General features: G+C 34.9%; 3 protein-coding genes across 3 annotated transcripts; all 3 read left to right on the top strand.

Moving 5' to 3' along the window:
• The first annotated feature begins 1,159 nt into the window (after positions 1-1,159).
• Positions 1,160-5,321, top strand: LOC7462529 (hydroxyproline O-galactosyltransferase GALT6). Its single transcript, XM_002322099.4, has 7 exons — positions 1,160-2,479; positions 2,909-3,147; positions 3,231-3,521; positions 3,623-3,751; positions 3,835-4,008; positions 4,505-4,612; positions 4,699-5,321. Exons 1-7 carry the CDS (start codon positions 1,606-1,608, stop codon positions 4,906-4,908), a joined length of 2,025 nt encoding a protein of 674 aa, XP_002322135.1. The 5' UTR covers positions 1,160-1,605; the 3' UTR covers positions 4,909-5,321.
• A 2,912-nt stretch (positions 5,322-8,233) lies between these two features.
• Positions 8,234-13,177, top strand: LOC7462528 (transcription initiation factor IIB-2). The gene is made up of 7 exons (XM_002322098.4): positions 8,234-8,848; positions 9,284-9,308; positions 10,404-10,533; positions 10,652-10,782; positions 10,960-11,048; positions 12,622-12,698; positions 12,765-13,177. The coding sequence occupies exons 1-7, from the start codon at positions 8,496-8,498 to the stop codon at positions 12,893-12,895; spliced, it is 936 nt and encodes a 311-aa protein (XP_002322134.3). The 5' UTR covers positions 8,234-8,495; the 3' UTR covers positions 12,896-13,177.
• Positions 13,178-16,336: 3,159 nt separating this feature from the next.
• LOC7474853 (AAA-ATPase ASD, mitochondrial) lies at positions 16,337-18,380 on the top strand. Its single transcript, XM_002322097.4, has one exon. The coding sequence runs from the start codon at positions 16,673-16,675 to the stop codon at positions 18,173-18,175; it is 1,503 nt and encodes a 500-aa protein (XP_002322133.2). The 5' UTR covers positions 16,337-16,672; the 3' UTR covers positions 18,176-18,380.
• The last annotated feature ends 2 nt before the right edge of the window (positions 18,381-18,382 follow it).

Here is an 18,382-nt window from a genome sequence, read left to right as displayed (position 1 = left end):
ATTAACTAAATAGCTTTTATTTTTTGCAATAAACCTCTATATAATTACGTTTAAAAGTTTGATTTTATAGAAATTAAAATGATATTTTTTTTATTTATTAAGATTAATTTTTCATTTATTTCATAAGTATTTTCAAACCCTTCTCATAGTAATTTTAATCAAACAAGTATTTTTAAAAATATACTTTTCTAAAACAACAATTAAAAATATTTTTTTATTAATTAAAACTTATTTATTTTCGTGTTTTAAAAGCATCTTTGAAAAAATTAAAATTTAATTTATTTTTATTTAAAATTAATTTTTTAAATATTCTTAAATTATTTAATGTGTTGATATTAATTTTTTTAAAAAAATATTTAATATATTTTTAAATAAAAATTATTTTAAAAAATAATCAATAACACCGTGTTAAATTCTACCGCAATAATAAAAACTACCAACCACAACGCTTAAAAGACACAACAGCTGGTTGAGCATCCGCAGTCGCATGAAAGACCCACCTGTCCATTCTTGGTGTTACCTGACGTGGACACCTAACACTGCACCAGAGGCTAGAGCCAATTTAAACTTTAAACGAAGGCGGAATTTCCTATAAAGATTCCTCTCTCTCTCCCTCTCTCTCTCTCTATATATAAATAAATAAATAAAAAATGCAATAAAACTGCCGCTAGCATCCCCACTTTCGCGTGGCTTTCTTCTCTATACAACACAACCCGCACTTCCATTATATGAGGCCGGTTTCACCAAAATGAAAACTACTTTTTCCCCTCCTGGTCCGTTGCCGTTTTTGTCTTTTTATTTAGAAAAAAAAAAAAAACGTATACATATATTTCTTTTTTTTATGTTTCTAATTATTAGTTCTTCTGCATGCTATCACTCTTTAATTACTCTTTGGTTGTTAATGCCGTTTCCGATATAAGTTGTTATGATACTTAAAGAAAGAAATTTGCTTTTTTGATATAATAATATATTCTTAAAATATATATAATCATGCTTCCTATTAGCAATATATTTGATAATTATTATCAAGCTGGCAGTTGAAAATCAGTAAAATTGTTTCAAAATTCTAAGGTTATATTACCATAATAATTATAAATAAAATCTAGACATCGGGTACTCAATTAATATATTTGCAGTGCTTAATGATGTAATAAATTCAGGAATATTAATTATACATTTTTTTTTGAGAGTTTCCGTAGTATTTCTCTTGAATGAACAAACTAATATCCTAAGTTACTCGAATTACATACGTTAGCAAAAAAAAAAAGGAAAATTGTTGCTGTTGATGGAAAAAACCACCATAGTTTTTTCGAAATTGTAAAGGCTATGGAATTCTTCGGTAAATAAATACATGGCAATTCTCTTCTATGTATCACTCGCTCTTGTGAACCACAACACGACACTCTTTCCTTCGCATAAGTTTCAAAAACCGACCAAACGCCATACCTTGTCATGTCTCACCGCGTTTCTCATCTAAGTGCGATGATGATGATGATGATTTCGATCACCTGTCTCTGAATATTTATATAGGAACTAGCATCTTTTTTCTTCTCTTGTCCTGTTGATCAACCCCCATTTTTCTTTCCTTTTTGAAATTTGGAGGAGATGAAGAGGGGCAAATCTGATACGAAATTGGACACGTTTGTGTCATTAAGCAAGCAAAGATCCATTCAAATCGTGATTGCTGTAGCTGTTTTCTACATGCTTCTTGTCACCCTTGAAATCCCTTTTGTTTTCGACTCTCGTTTCACTTCTGAAACCACCACCGCCACCTCGACCACCCTTACTCGATTTTCTCACCTTCAAAGCGAACAAGATTTGCATGATAAAGATGCCCCATCTCGACCTATGAACTGGGTTTCCCATAATTCCGCCCAGCCTATGCGCTCTCAACTCGCTCGTTCCACCACGAAACCCAACAAAATCTTGTCCACTTTGGGTTTTGAACCTAAAACGTTTGACCCCACTAAGAAAGATGGCTCGGTGAGCCTCCATAAAGCTGCGAAGACTGCTTGGGAAGACGGGTTGAAGATATGGGATGAAATGGAATCCGGAAAAATGCAAGTTTTGGAGGTTAAAAAGCCTGAGAATAAATCCGAACCGTGTCCCAATTCGGTTTCGCTCTCTGGGTCCGAGTTTTTGAAGCGAATGAGGATGGTGGAGTTGCCTTGTGGGCTCACTTTGGGGTCACATATAACGGTGGTGGGTAAGCCGAGAGCAGCACATGCCGAGAAGGACCCCAAGATTGCCTTGGTGAAGGAGGCAGGCGAGACGGTGATGGTTTCGCAGTTTATGATGGAATTGCTGGGATTGAAGACTGTGGAGGCTGAGGACCCTCCTAGGATTCTTCATTTTAATCCCAGGTTGAAAGGTGATTGGAGTTTGAAGCCTGTAATTGAGCAGAATACTTGTTACAGAATGCAGTGGGGGACTGCTTTGCGCTGCGAGGGGTGGGGTTCTAAGGCCGATGAGGAGACTGGTGAGTTTTTTTTATTCAATAGTGTTTCTTTTGGCGATTTCTTCTGTTATCTTGGCTCTTTTTTTAGGGGAATTTATACTACTTCCTGGTTTGGTAGACTAGTAAATGTAAGTTGTTGGGTTGTTGTTTGTAAGGCTTTTTAGGTGGGAGGTTTGGTTCTTTTGAAGGATCCTTGAGTTCTATCTGCTTAGTATTATGTTTGCGTATAAGAATTAGAATATTGATATTAAGTGTATATTTAGCTGCTAGGTTAAAAACGGACAATAGTGCATGCAAGATTTCATCCTCTCCTCTTCCCAAGTCACATATTGAAATTGCTATGGAAGAGAGTAAAATTTTAGCTCTACTTTCAAGTAATTTTTTTCTGGGAGTTCATCCATTTCTTCTTGTGTTTCCACCAAATCGAGTAATTCTTTTACTTGACTGCAGTTGATGGTCAAGTTAAGTGCGAGAAGTGGGTCCGTGATGATGAAGATGATGATAAATCAGAGGAGTCCAAGGCAACTTGGTGGTTGAACCGGTTAATAGGTCGAACAAAAAAGGTGTCTTTTGACTGGCCATATCCTTTTGCAGAGGAGAAGCTGTTTGTCCTAACTCTAAGTGCTGGTTTGGAGGGTTATCACATTAATGTTGATGGGAGGCATGCCACTTCTTTTCCTTATCGAACTGTGAGTAACATACTACAGCTTATTAATCTCATGATGGACGTGGAGGGTGGAGTTTTAGTAACATTTCATGGTAATGTTGACAGGGGTATACTCTTGAGGATGCAACGGGGCTAGCTGTTACTGGGGACATAGATGTTCACTCTGTATTTGCTGCTTCATTGCCCTCGAATCACCCTAGCTTTTCTCCTCAAAGGCATCTAGAGATGTCTAGCAGGTGGAAAGCACCACCTCTTTCTGTGGGGTCAGTGGAACTTTTTATTGGTGTTCTTTCTGCAGGTAATCATTTTTCTGAGCGAATGGCTGTGAGGAAGTCTTGGATGCAGCATAGGCTTATTAAATCTTCAAATGTGGTAGCTCGTTTCTTTGTAGCACTGGTATGTGAAGACTGTTGTGGAATCTGCTTTTTGATTGTTACTGCTTAACAAAATGATTTTGAGTTGAAGTGACTTACCTTCCTGAATTGATGTTTGGACAGCATGCTCGAAAAGAAGTGAATTTGGAGTTAAAGAAAGAGGCTGAATTTTTTGGTGATATTGTTATAGTGCCTTACATGGATAACTATGATCTTGTGGTGTTGAAAACTGTTGCCATCTGCGAATATGGGGTGAGTAATGAGCTATTTCGAGATTTTGAAAATAAGTTATTTCTGGGTATAGTAATTTAAAAAAGGGCTTTGGTTGTTTACAGGTCCGCACAGTGCGTGCAAAATATATCATGAAGGGTGACGATGATACATTTGTGAGAGTGGATTCCATTATTGATGAAGTAAATGAAATTCCTGCTGGTAGGAGCTTGTACATTGGAAACATAAATTACTACCATAAGCCCCTGCGATATGGTAAATGGGCAGTGACATATGAGGTAGGACTGAACTTATTAATCTTCCAATCTGTTTCTTACCTTAAGTTTGCTTTCGATCAGTATATTTAGCTTTATGTGAAAGACCACACTGGTAAATGTTACTTGGTTGCATAGCATCGCATTCATTCTAGAAGTCTTGTGTGTGGAATGTAATGATTCCTATGTGTATTGTTTATTAGAAATAAGATGATATGATGTTTATGTTCTTCTACTGCCTAGCTCTCCCAACCCCAAAAACCTACCCAAAATGGGGGGAAAAGAAAAAAAAATGAAGTCTACATTAGATCTAGAAAGTAATTTGCTTTGTGAGAGAAGAATCTAAGAGATTGATACCACGCATGTTGTTCTTCAATCTGTATCTTTTATCTATCTGGTATATGTCTCCTCATGCATATTTTCCGTAGGCCATGCTCATTTAATGTCAAGGAATCTGTGAAGGAATTCAAATATTAAGATTGTCTTGCCATCTTTTCTCATTTGGTGGTGGTGGTTTCAGGAATGGCCAGAAGAAGATTATCCACCCTATGCAAATGGGCCAGGCTACATTTTATCTTCTGACATCGGGCGCTTCATTGTTTCTGAGTTTGAGAGTCATAAATTAAGGGTAAGTAATTGAATTTTGCCTTTTATTTTCTCCTCTCTCTGAGCCTTCCGTCTATTTTAACTGACCAGCACTTCCACTTTCTGCAGTTGTTCAAGATGGAAGATGTGAGCATGGGAATGTGGGTAGAGCAGTTCAATAGCTCAAGACCTGTGGAGTATGTGCACAGCTTGAAGTTCTGCCAGTTTGGATGTATTGAAGGTTATTACACGGCTCATTACCAGTCCCCCAAGCAAATGATCTGCCTTTGGGAAAAATTACAAAAGCAGGGAAGGCCTCAGTGCTGCAACATGAGATGATGATCAGGACGTGAGTTGAGGTTCCAAGTGCTGGAACAGGGGAGGATGGTCAGTAGATTTGGTGACAACGAGGACTGGAACATGGATGGCAGTCCTGAGAATTCAAGACACGACGAATACAGGGGGCAAATTTTGCAGTCATAGCATTGTATATTCTGTGAGGGGGATTAGCCAACTGGTACATTGGCTATAGAAATACCCTTTTAAAATTTGTTCATCTTTTTGTTTTTTCCTTTTGTTCTTTATACTTTTCTTTTCCTCGTTACATGGCATTTAGGTTTGAGGTTGGAGATGAAGGTGGGTTGTATTGTGCAGAGGAAACATTTCTATAGAAATCATAGTTCTCTTAACGTTAGAAATGTTAGTGGAACATGGAATGTGCTATTTATTTATTCACAGTTTTTATTTTCTTATTTGTGCTTGTTATTATTTTTTTATTAATATGAATATTTAAATTAAATTACGCGTATCTCAACTAATACAAATAAACGAACTTGTCGGACTGTATCACTTATTTTCATGGCGTTGCAATGCCAGATTTGTCCATTCACATTTCCAAATTCCCTTGTTAGTAAATAATGAAGAATTCCCTATGCGGGAACGTAGTGGAAAAGGCTGATTATTACCGTAATCTTGCCACCAATGCATGGAAAAATCATCAAGAAAAATTCTAATTCTAATTTTTTTAAAAAAACAATGGCATGCTTTTTTTCATTAGTAGTGTTTTTTCAATAACAATCACTAAAAATCTAGTCATTTCAAATACATAGGGAAAATGCATATTTCCATTCTAAATCAATTTTTTATTTATTAATGCAGCATTATTACAAAAAAAAAAATTAGTATTTTATTATATACACATATTTAGAATGTTATGGATTGTTATAGTGTAATGATGTTTGTCCTTTCAAAACAAAAATAATGAGCTAGCCATTAAGAGTAAAATGATATTTCATTAGGATCTATTAGTTATTATCATATTGATTAGAGACAGATCAGTTTTCTTATATTTTTTAGCACTATAAAATGATTTAATAGATTTAAATATGCTAAAAAAAAAAACTAATGATGATGTGTTTATTTCTAGGGTTGTAGTAAAGATATTAGTAGTAATGGATGAATATATGCTTACTCTATATTTCTACATTATCCATGTGTTACATATATATTCCACCTTCACCACGACCTTGATATTGTATTTTAAACTTTCATAGTCATTTCATCATTGGAATAATTTGGTAATTACCATATTATATCATGTAATTAAACATGATGTATACCTTAAGTTTTAATATTTTGAAGTTTGTAAGAAAGTAAAAGGATGGATTATTAATTATTCTGGATTATATTATAGAAAAATATTTTTATGTATCTCATAAAATAATATAAACTTTGTTTATGTATGAATGTTGTGAATACTTGAAATTAATGAAATTATTTGGGTGGTATGTTTGGGGCTACCTAAATACTGGTTGTGTGAGTCGAATGTGGTTTTTGTTGTTGTTGTTGTTGTTGTGTTGTATGTATTAATGCGAGATAAAATTTTAGATAAGAGCCTTTGCAAGGAAGATTTTGTCAAATTTTTGTTAAATTGAATAAATTTCTTATTTTAAATGGAAAACCCCTTGCATATTTGATAAGTTAAGATAAGTTAACTCTTGAGTATAAAATAAATTAAGTATAACTATTTCGAATTATAAGTTTACCTCTTAGTTAAAAATATATAAGAATTTTTTAGTTTGATCAAACACAAGAAATCATTGACCAAGTTTATACTATCAACTTAAAAAGAATTTGAGTGATAGTACCAAAATATTTTCTTATGAGATATTTTTACCATATATTAATTTCAGCAATAAAACTATTTTTGAATAAAAATTATTTTTGTGATGTCAAATTAAATTCTATAAAGATTTAATTACATGAAATTAAACTTAGTCATTTTCAAGTCAAGTTTGCATCCAAAGAGTTGATATTACTTTAATTTGATATAAAAAAACTCTTACAGAACTTAAAACCACATTAAGTATTTTAATACGTTGTTATCATGAAAATAATTAAACCATGGTACGATAGAACTTTGGATTAACAACCAATATGCATATTAAGGAAATAAATATGATTTTATATGATAATACTCACATGGGCATATATATAAAGATATGTAAAAAAAAATTATATAGCATGCTAACATAAAATATTAATTACATGTATATTAATCACATGCCATAGACAATATCACAAGTCAACATTAAATATAAAATACATGGAAAAGTGTATGACATGCTTAAGTTCAACACAAAATATTAACTTGCCATGATAACACGAGGATTGAACACATGCATATGATCACAATCACGTTAACCCTAAAATAATAATATGCACGCACAACCACATTTTTCTCCCCCTTCGTCATATAAAAAAAAAAAGGAATTAGGATAGGCAATAAATCCACAATAATAAAGATTAAATCCGCAAGATCAAATATAAAAGAAAATTAAAGAAATGCATGAAATGGCAGCACTTGAAGATGAATGACAAGCCTAAAAGTCAGCTGGGTCACTCCAGGAAATAGATCTTCTTCTTCTTCTTCTTCTTCTTCTTTGTCATCACTCTCCTCAATAGCATGCATTAGGACCAACACCAGGTGAAACATCCCTGTGACAGATCTTTGTCGGGCACAAAACAACTGTTCCTGCAAATCCCAAATTGCTCTCGTTGCCCTCCCACCATACATGTAAGATCATTGATTCTTTGATTGAGAGAAGTTAGAGTTGGCCATGGGATTTTCCTTGTACACAGACTGACTGATCTCATCATCCCATTTAAACAGAGTAGAGATGAAGTAACTGTTGAGACACATGGATGATTCAACTTGTCCTAAAGCATATGAATTTATTGATTTCTTTCTAAAGATTTATTCTTCATCGACTACTCTCTCGACTGGTGAATTTCATTTTACCGCGGTGTAAAACAGAGCCTTGCTGACAAATAGAAGGGCTGGAGGATAGTAATGATATAATATGAAGGGATAAAATGAAACTAACTCTTAGATTAATTTGTTGTCGCTGGTGAATTTCGTCCCGTTTCAATGAACACAGTGAAGGGTGAAGAGATGGCTTCAAAACACATGAGAGTGGCTTGAAAACGACAGTATAATCGTCGAAGTCCAAACCCAGTTACGTACGGACGTGTGTATAAACAACAACCAGCGTGGAGTGATGACACTGACTGAACTGATATCTCTGAATTCCAAATTAAGTCATAAATAAACAATAAATGTCAACTAAATCCAAAACAGAAGAAAATCATTAATACTTTCACCAGAAAAAAGCCTTTTATTCTTCCTCCAAAAGTCAAGCCTAACCTGGCAAATTCACAATTCAATCTTAATATTTTGAATTCCTTAACAGATTCCTAAATTAAAAAAAAAAAAACACAACACAAAAACCTGATGCGTGTGTGTGTGTGTGTGTATATAAAACACAAAATCCATAGCAGCAGAAGCAGTAGGTAATGATATTTTATTATAAAATTAAACAACGACAAAAAAAAAAAAAAAAAAAACAGAAAGAAGACGAGAGAAAATGGAAGACTCATACTGCCCGGACTGCAAGCGATTGACAGAGATAGTGTTCGACCACTCGGCAGGAGACACCATCTGCTCTGAATGTGGTTTAATTTTGGAAGCCCACTCTGTGGACGAGACATCAGAGTGGCGAACTTTCTCTAACGAGTCCTCTGATCATGACCCTAACCGTGTTGGTGGCCCACTTAACCCTCTTCTTGCCGACGGTGGTCTTTCCACTACCATTTCTAAAACAAATGGTGGGTCCAACGAGCTTTTGTCCTGCTCTCTTGGGAAATGGCAGAGCCGTGGCGCCAATCCTGATAGAAACCGTATTCAGGCTTTCAAGTCTATTGCTGCCATGGCCGACAGGTTCTTTCTTTTTTATTTTCTATGGGAAAAAAGTTTCCTGCTTTGCTTGTCATTTGTTTAGAAAAGGGGGGGTTTTAATGTTATTCTCTGTTGTTTGATAAAAGAGAATTTGTGGGAGGAAAAAAGAAAAAAAAACAAAGAAAGTTGTCATTTTTTCTGTTAAATGAACACACAATGATTTAATTTTGTGTTTAAAGATGATGTCTGTCAACTCTGGATTCGGTTATTAGCCATTGTTTGTAGATTAGGAAAATGCATGCTTAATTCATGTTGGCTTTGGAATTTTATTAGGCAGCACCATGGAAAAATAAAATAAAAGAAGAGAGTTTCTGATTCCATAAGGGTTTTTTCTTCCTTTTTTTTTAAAAAAAAATGGAATTTTGATGTCTTCGTTAGATTTGCACAGAGAACTAATGTAACAAATGTATGTTTCAGGTTGGGGCTGGTTACAACCATAAAGGTGTGTGTCAGTTACTTACTTCGAATCCTTCATGATTTTGTAATTTCTTTTTGTTTATTAGTTTCTCTTTTAATTTTTAATTTCTACTGCAATTATAACACATGTGACTTACCTCTGGAAGCTTTGTAAGTTATGTTTTGGTGAGCTGAAACTTGATGTGATCTTGTTGAACCGATGCATACAAGAGTTGATTTGACTCAATGTTGATATAGAACAATTATCAAAGTGCATTAATGACAGGAAAGACAAAGGTTAGAAAAGCTGTGTTTTCCCTGCATGAAAAACAGAGGTTAGAAAACAATTATCAAATGCAGAATCCAATGGGAACTGGCATGTGGACTGAATGTCCAGCACTCAAGCATATTGAGTACCTTGAGGATGAAGACAAGTTTGAGGAATAGGCCATGAAATTTTGTTGACTGTAGATGCCACTCAATGAATTCTTAATTTTTCAAATTTTAGTGTGTGATATAGGAGATAGGACCATTAGGACAAGTTTGTGTTTCTTGAACTAGCAACTACTAGATGGTTATCTCTCGTAACAATCATTGCCATATGATAAAGTCTAGCTTTAACAATCTAATGCCTTCCCATACTGACTATATCTTTGCAACTCAAGCCCTGCCTAGTGATATAATTACAATTTGTTTATACTGTATAGTGTTATCATTCTCAGTTAAACTCTACACTTCCATGGGGATTTCTTTTCTTGAATTCACAACCTATTTCCTCATATTGTTCATTGATGTTCCTGCCTCATAGGGAAAACTGAATTAATTTTGTCACTAAGGCTTAGTAGAAGTAGTATGAGGTTCAGTGGTATTGATTTAGATACAGTATTTCTTCATCAGCTGCTAATTGACCTGTAGAGAATCTGCATCCCTTTTGTAGTTGTTTGCATTTCGATTATGTTTGCTAATGTATTATGCACAATAAGTATGAATTTGATAAATGATTGTGCTTCTTCTGTTTCTTTCATCTAGTTTGATATCCTGGATATTCACAGAATCTTTAGTGATGGTCTATCCTGCTCCTTTTTTGAATCTTGTACCCAAAGCCTTTTCTGATATTGGTTTCTAATTATTATTTTTTAAGGATCGAGCTAATGAAATATATAAGAAGGTAGAGGATCAAAAACCTCTTAAAGGACGAAATCAAGATGCCATTTTAGCTGCTTGTCTCTATATTGCATGTCGACAAGAGAACAAGGCCCGGACTGTAAAAGGTACAGACAGTGGTTTTCTTCAAAAGAAAGAAAGAAATTAAAAGAAGAAAGAGTTAGAAAGAACTACTTGGTTATCTTCCTATATGCATAAGAGATCCTACGTTTGTGTTTCTTTTAGAGATTTGTTCTGTTGTCAATGGAACCACGAAGAAAGAAATTGGACGAGCAAAAGAGTTTATTGTGAAGCATCTGGAGGTAGAGATGGGTCATTCAATGGAAATGGGAACCATACATGCTGCAGACTATCTGGTGAGTTTGTTGTTGAGGTGTTTCATCTTAATTCCCCAATTCACCCCTACTCTCTTGTATTTTAGTTTCCTCAACTTCAGGCACGCTGATTATTTTTTGATCTTCACATTCACATCGGTTATGATTTGCTAACTAGACGTCTAGAACCATTTTATGATTTTCATCTTCTCCGTGCAGAGACGCTTTTGTTCCAATCTGGGAATGACGAATCAAGCAGTTAAAGCTGCCCATGAAGCTGTCCAGAAATCTGAGGAGCTTGACATAAGGTTAGTTCCTGTGTTCTTTTATCTTGGTCAGCAGTGTCGAAGTGTAATTATAGCTTGGTCTGCTTCTGGTATTTGTTTATGTGTGCACATGTATTGTACTGTTTGCTGAAAATATTTTATGAAATTTATATTCTAAACAGTGTTGATTTAATATGACTTGTAGCTCCCAATATGCACAGACCTTGTGCAAAGCGTGTGAATGATGCACGTAGCTTCTTTTGGGTTAATCAGCATGTTGGAAGCAAAAAACTGTCCTTTTCACTTGCTAGACATAACAACTATGTGTATGCTTTTTCCACCTGCTTGTTTGTCTCCAATTACTCAAAACCTTATCCAGGTGAAAAGATAGAGAAAGAAAAGGTTTCCTAATTGGGAAATTTTGGATAGTGGTGGCAAAACCATTTCCTTTGTGTTATCAAAACTACTCTTTATGCTCCTTGTTCTTAATTGTCTGACGACGTCAGAATGTCTGTTTGAATTTCTTAATCACCGAGTCCTCTATTCATATGTTGTCTTGTCTTTCCTTTTCTTTTCATTGTTCCTTTTTTTATTAACTCTTTCTTTCTTTCTTCCTCCTCTTCCTTCTGTGATTGTTACAATGGAAAATTCTTGGCCTTGCAACTTTGAGGGTGCCAGTGAACTCTCCCAATTATCCTTTTGGGTATAGCTGTTTTCAAATCCATTATCAAGTGCATATTTCCGTTGTTTGTGTAAATCTTTTTATGGATTTGGATCATAAGCAGAGGAAGGGGTAACAAAGGGGAGCGCTGGTCTGCCCAGCCCCGTAAAATGCTTGAGTTACATGTGCTACATGAAAGGGCCACATCTCATCTTGATGGGCCAAAGTCAAGTTATATAAGGTGATGTTCTTAAAGAAAAAATTACCAGGCTCTTGTTGTGGAAGTAAAAATGTACAATTAAAAATTTTGTTAGCTCGAAAATCTTATTCAATGGGAATGTTTATAATTGCATGATATAATATCATTCACTGTAATTTCACACATAAATGATTGGTAACTTTCAAATCGTTCGCAAATGTTAAAAGATCACTTTTGGTGAGTTAAACCTGACGAATGAACTTGTTCTGAAATAAAGAAAGGGAAAATTCTGGGCTCCTTGGACGTTGCACCCATATTTTGTTCTTGAAGACCTGAGTTTTGCAAATTTATATATCATTGGTTCTGACATGCCCATTTCGTGACTCTAAGAGAAAAATTCTGGCTCCACCACTAATTTGGATCATGGCACGTTAAAGCACTCACTAAAGTATACTGTTTTTCCTGGATGAAGTAGTCTGGAGGGGAATGGTTTTCATAATAAGCTAGTCAACTTGAGTGTTTTTTTTTTTATTATTTTATTTGGATCTTGTAACTTCCTCTCTGCATCACTCCCTCTCTTTCTTTCTAGTCTTTGATGGCTAAATCTGATGCAACATACCTTGCAAGGGATTCTAAAAAATTACTTGTGTTGATAACAATAAACAATATTGATGTTAGTAAATAAACTGAAGGAGAGCAATGGAAAACAATCTGATGTTTGTTTGGTTTGTAACAATTTTCTTTGTTTTTTGCAGGAGGAGCCCAATATCAATTGCAGCAGCTGTTATTTATATCATAATTCAACTATCAGATGATAAGAAGCCTCTTAAAGGTGAGAACACAACTAACCCACATAGTTTCCTTTGATCAAGGGATTACTAATACTCCATGTTTGCAGATATTTCAGTTGTAACTCAAGTGGCTGAAGGTACCATCAAGAACTCGTACAAGGATCTTTCTCCTCATTTGTCTCAGATAATACCCAGCTGGTTTGCCAAGGAAGAAGATATCAAGAATCTGCACTCGTAAAGATGCCTAGAAGTAGTCATTTGGTATGTTCCATTTTTCTAGTCAGATGATCATACTTCCATTGCAGCATCCTTAAGACAGTGATCTTGTTTTCCATAGGGCATGACAGTATTTGGTTCCGATCACTATATAAAGTAGTGATCATGTATATATAAAGTAGGCCTTTCTTCCATTATGTAGACTTGTCTAGAATTGCAGGCTCGCACCAATCGTGTTTAGCTAGTTTATATGACAAGGAATGGTTCATTTGTTATAGTTGTTCATGGCGTTTATCTTTCATCATCTTTTTTCTAAGGGGCTGACCTCTGCACTAATGAGCAGGAACCACCAGCTCGGCTGGTCAAATCTATTAACTAGTTCCATGCCAATTCATCATCTTCAACTATAACCATCTAATAGCTTTCTGATTGGTTCCGATCACTACTTTGTCTGATACATAATTCTGCTGTTAACCCAAAGCAAGGGTTTATGTGTCAAAACTATGAAACGTAGGGACATGCTGAATTGTATTGCAGCAAGCACACCAGTCTTGACGAGGGAATCAATATTTGCTTGCGGCTGAAGGAAGCACCGCCCCATAATAATGAACAGTACACCGCCACATTCCTTCTCCTTTTTGTCACCAACGTAAAAGACAATTGAGTTTGGGTGAAAAATCTAACTCTATATTTTCCTCTGGTTCCAAGGAATTAAAAAGGGATGGAGGAGGAAAGGTGCTGCTTTTACTTAATTTATGCATGGACAGAAAGATTTTGGAAAGTGGCAAACAACCTTCCGAAGCAAAGTTATATGCTTTATCAGTCCCCACAGATACTCATAGGCCGACTATGCTTCCTGAGTGACATGACTGGACGACTCTTTTCTAGTCGAAGACATAGAAATAGCCCTCTGTCTTTACTGGTCAAACTCTGATTGCCCCCATGCTACAACGCTGGATATGTGAGATATTGCCGAACTAATAAACTGCTCATCTTTTTGTACATGAATTAATAGCCAGTGATGCATCTCATTTTGAGTAAAGAATAGGAATCGGAGCAAAATCAAATTCAATTTTGAGTAATCTCATCAAACAATTTCATGTAGATAACATTATAAATTAAGGGTGTGTTTGTGAACATATTATATGTTGTTTGATAGGTAAAGGTGAGAAGAGTATTATGCTAGTTAAATCCCGATCATGGTAGCGGCAATGAAATAATAGTAATTTCAAAGATAATATAGTCGTGATTGTTGTGATAATAATAATTATATTATTTTAAATTAATTCTTTTAATTTATTTTATTAAGTTTCTAGTGCTTCATTGTGGGTTGGACCAAAAAAGGTTTTTTTAATGTAAAAAATAAAAGAGAGAATTCTAATATTGCTAATGTATTTTCTATTTCTAAGTAAAATTTTAATAATTACTTTTAAAATATAGTTAGTTGAACCACAGTGTTATGGGTAGAATCAAAAGTTTTTTTAATGCAAAAAATGAGTGTGCAAATGTCTCCAACGTTTTTTTGATGTCAAGAAAAAAAATCTTTATTGCAAATCAAAAATTTAATCCATATATTTAATTAAATAAATTAAAAATTATGTGTCAATAAATTAAAAAAAAATTAACACTAATTAAAAAATAAACTAGAAAGTTGAGAGATAGAGGTGAATTAAAATATTTAATCTTGTAATATGGACTATGACCCAGCTAGGTTTAATAACTTTGTTTATAAAAATCAATTCTTCATTAATTAAATAATAATAAAAATAAATGTACACATTGAAGTTACTGAAAAAAAAAAAAGGAAGCAAGATATCATGTAGGGTTGCCTAAAAAGAATGAATGCTAATATTACAAAAAAAAAAAAAAGAGTTATAATCTTATTTGAAAACCAAATAAAAATTATATGCTATTAAAAAATCACATTTTTTAAATTAATTTTAAGTTATTTTAATTAAAATTAAATATCTATTAGGTTGGGCACCCTACACTTTATTTAACTAATATATTTTAATTAATCTTAATTTAAATTTAAAAAATAAGGTTAAAAAAAGAGTAGGCGTTTATGACAAGGTAGCCTAACATATCTGGCCTAGTAATAGAATGAGCTTTTCGTATTGGCTTTTCTATTGTTTTTTTTAATCAAGAAAAGGAATGCATGACATGTCTTCATTCCTATTCTTTTCTTAAAGGTTAAGGCACACAATGCGCAATTGGTCTACCTAGAATCTGCTCACCAAAGTGATGACTAGAAAATTAGAGGGATTTAATCCTAAAAATAAATTTTTAAACTTATTTTCACCTAAAAACAGGTAATAAATACCTTTGGAACATTAAAAAAAAAAAAAAAAACCCAATTTATCAACAAAAAAAACAAAAAAAAACAGTCTAAAAATACAAAATCAAACTTAATTTTTCTCTCAATCCTGATTTACTTTTTCAAACAAAATAAAAGTTTAGAAATACTTTAATGAAACCCCCCTCATCGAATGAAACCCGTTAACAAAGATCAGTCTTTCTTTTTTTTTTTGTCATTGAAATGTGGCCAAACCAGCAATTTTATCCTACCTTTATTGGTTATAGATGATTTTCTCTCTCATCTTTCAAATTCCATGACTAAAATGTTATGAAAATAAGATTTTGCATTAAAATTAAAAGTACAAAAAGGAAGATAAATGAAAGGTGGACTAAACCTAACTTTTTTTAATGAATTTTAGATTCGTCATGAGATTTCTTCTTGTTTTGCACTTTTATCTCTCTTTTTTTGTTAATTTTGTTCAGGCCCTAACAAATTATAACAAATTGATAAATAATTATAATAATGCAATTATAATATCACTTAGCCTAATCTCATGGCCAAAATAAAAATGAAGACACCACTTAAGTGGTTACTTCAAGTTTTGGAAGAAAAAACCAGAATGTACCAGCTATTATCCATAAAATAAAATGAAAATTTATGAGAAGAGACTGATCAAAGAAAAACCGAGATGCCAGTTCCTATATATAAATCTGTGTCATCAAGTCTGATTCACTCTAGCTCCTAATAATTAATCCATGAAGCCCTATTCTCATGAAATTGACAGTAACCTTACTCTTCTTGATTGATGGAGAAGCATGGATAACTAATTAAAGCCTTTCTGATGAGGATTGATCACTAGCTATTGTAAGAAGCTACTGTTCCTTCAATAGAAAGACAAATGAGAATCGTGCATGAATTCACGTCATATGAAGGCACAAGTGGTCCGAAACTGAACTGGAACTTGCCAGTTTCTTACACTCTTTTCCTACTTCCTCCTCGCTTTACATAGAAACTGACAAGGCTTGCATGGACTTTTACTATGTATTAGCCATAGATTAATCAAACTGATCAAATATGAAAAGGAAACCACTATAGTTAGGCTAGAAAGGACGTTCACAACTGTCCATTTTCTACGAAATTAAAATCCCTAGCATGACACGTTCCTTAAAGTTTCCCTCTTTGCAAATGATGTAGTAACACTATACGAGAAAAACAAAGAGCATGGCACATTTTATCAAATAATCTCTTGCTGGTGTGGATTTCTACTTTTGGGACCACTATCCACTAATCAACACGCAAGATATAGGTGTCAAAAGCTTTGTTGACAAAACATGACCCACTGGCCATTACTATATTTCTCTTTCTTTACATACCTTTTTTTGCTATCCTCGTCAGTAACTCAATTTTGTAGAAGCGAATGCAAACCCATCAAGAAGAGCCTTGCATTAAGTCCTTAGAAACACATCAGTGCTTTACCATTAGCCTGGAGAACAAGAAACCATGATTGTACCTCAAACAATGACCGAGATGTGGGCAACAATGGGTTCAACCATTGCCAGTTTCATGTTCATTTCGGCTATTATTCACCAATACTGCCCCTACGAGGTTCGTCTCTACTTTGGCAAGTATACACAAAGAATCATGAGCTTTTTCTATCCTTACATTAAGATATCAATCCACGAGTACGCTGGAGATCGCCTCAAGAGAAGTGAAGCCTATGCTGCTGTTGAGGCATATCTTAGCATCAACTCATCCAAGTGTGCTAAGAGACTTAAGGCGGAGATGGCAAAGGATTGCAGCAACTTGGTGCTTAGTATGGATGAGTATGAGAGAGTGAAAGATGAATTTCAGGGTATCCAAGTTTGGTGGGTTTCAAGCAAAGTGATGCCACCATTACAATCCATGTATCCTCAGCAAGAGAGAAGGTATTATAGGCTCACGTTTCATAAGCGCTACAGGGGGGTCATAAGTGAGGTTTACTTGAAGCATGTGATGCAGCAAGGGAAAGAAATTAGGGTGAGAAACAGACAGAGGAAGCTTTACACAAATGGTTCTGGAAACAAGTGGCAAATCTACAAGCAGACCATGTGGAACCATATAGTGTTCGAGCATCCTGCCACATTCGATACGTTAGCCATGGAGCCTGCAAAGAAGCAGGAGATCATAGAAGATCTGGTGACTTTCAGCGAGAGCAAGGATTTCTATGCCAGAATTGGAAAGGCGTGGAAACGAGGGTATCTTCTTTACGGTCCACCAGGGACCGGAAAGTCTACCATGATTGCTGCAATGGCCAACTTGTTAAACTATGATGTTTATGATCTCGAGCTCACTGCTGTGAAAGACAATAGCGAGCTAAGGACGCTTTTGATTGAGACCACTAGTAAATCTATCATAGTGATAGAAGACATAGATTGCTCGCTTGAGCTGACTGGTCAAAGGAATAAGAAAGAAGAGAAATCTCCAGATGAGGACAAGGAGAAGTCAGAGAAAGAAACTGGCAAAGAACATCATAAAGAAGAGACTAGCAGCAAAGTGACACTTTCGGGGCTGTTGAATTTCATTGATGGGATATGGTCTGCTAGTGGAGGGGAGAGGCTTATTGTGTTTACTACTAATTACGTGGAGAAGCTTGATCCTGCTCTGGTAAGAAGGGGAAGAATGGACAAGCATATTGAGCTCTCTTACTGCAGTTTTGAGGCATTCAAAGTGCTTTCAAGGAATTACCTGAGACTTGAAGCACATCCTTTGTTCGATAAAATTGAAAGCTTAATGAAGGAGACCAAGATCACACCAGCAGATGTCGCAGAGAGCCTCATGCCCAAGTCCCCATTGGATGATGCAGAGAAGTGTCTCTCACACTTAATTCAAGCTCTTGAGGAAGCAGAAGAAGCTACAGAAAAGGCTGACAAAGACGCATCCAGACAAAACGCTCAAGCAGCTACTAAGGCAGCAGAGGGCCGTGCCAAGGAAGACGCTGCCCAACCACAAGAAAATAGTCACTGAAAAGCCAAATTATGAATTAGCAGTGCCATTGAGTTGTATTAATTCCCATTTAAGTTTTCTGGTCCAAGGTTGCAGAGGTTATAGTGAAGCAGAAAATTCAAAAATCTGCACCTACAAGTCCATTAGGGTCTAGAAAACAAACTCTATTCATGCAGTTGCATCATTGAAGAATTACAAACATCATGATTTAGAGTAATTGAGTCAAGA

Source organism: Populus trichocarpa, chromosome 15, assembly GCF_000002775.5.
Source record: "Populus trichocarpa isolate Nisqually-1 chromosome 15, P.trichocarpa_v4.1, whole genome shotgun sequence".
In the NCBI taxonomy this organism is placed as follows: domain Eukaryota; kingdom Viridiplantae; phylum Streptophyta; class Magnoliopsida; order Malpighiales; family Salicaceae; genus Populus; species Populus trichocarpa.
Note: the sequence above shows the minus strand (reverse complement) of the source record. Positions and strands in the feature narration are given on the sequence as shown.

What these genes read in the sequence shown, in the direction of transcription:
- LOC7474853 (XM_002322097.4), top strand. Translation starts at nt 16,673, where the DNA reads ATGATTGTACCTCAAACAATGACCGAGATGTGGGCAACAATGGGTTCA.
- LOC7462528 (XM_002322098.4), top strand. Translation starts at nt 8,496, where the DNA reads ATGGAAGACTCATACTGCCCGGACTGCAAGCGATTGACAGAGATAGTG. An exon ending in TACATGCTGCAGACTATCTG is followed by an intron (nt 10,783 to 10,959) that starts GTGAGTTTGTTG and finishes TTCTCCGTGCAG; the next exon opens with AGACGCTTTTGTTCCAATCT. An exon ending in TCTGAGGAGCTTGACATAAG is followed by an intron (nt 11,049 to 12,621) that starts GTTAGTTCCTGT and finishes TGTTTTTTGCAG; the next exon opens with GAGGAGCCCAATATCAATTG.
- LOC7462529 (XM_002322099.4), top strand. Translation starts at nt 1,606, where the DNA reads ATGAAGAGGGGCAAATCTGATACGAAATTGGACACGTTTGTGTCATTA. An exon ending in TAAGGCCGATGAGGAGACTG is followed by an intron (nt 2,480 to 2,908) that starts GTGAGTTTTTTT and finishes ACTTGACTGCAG; the next exon opens with TTGATGGTCAAGTTAAGTGC. An exon ending in CTTCTTTTCCTTATCGAACT is followed by an intron (nt 3,148 to 3,230) that starts GTGAGTAACATA and finishes TAATGTTGACAG; the next exon opens with GGGTATACTCTTGAGGATGC.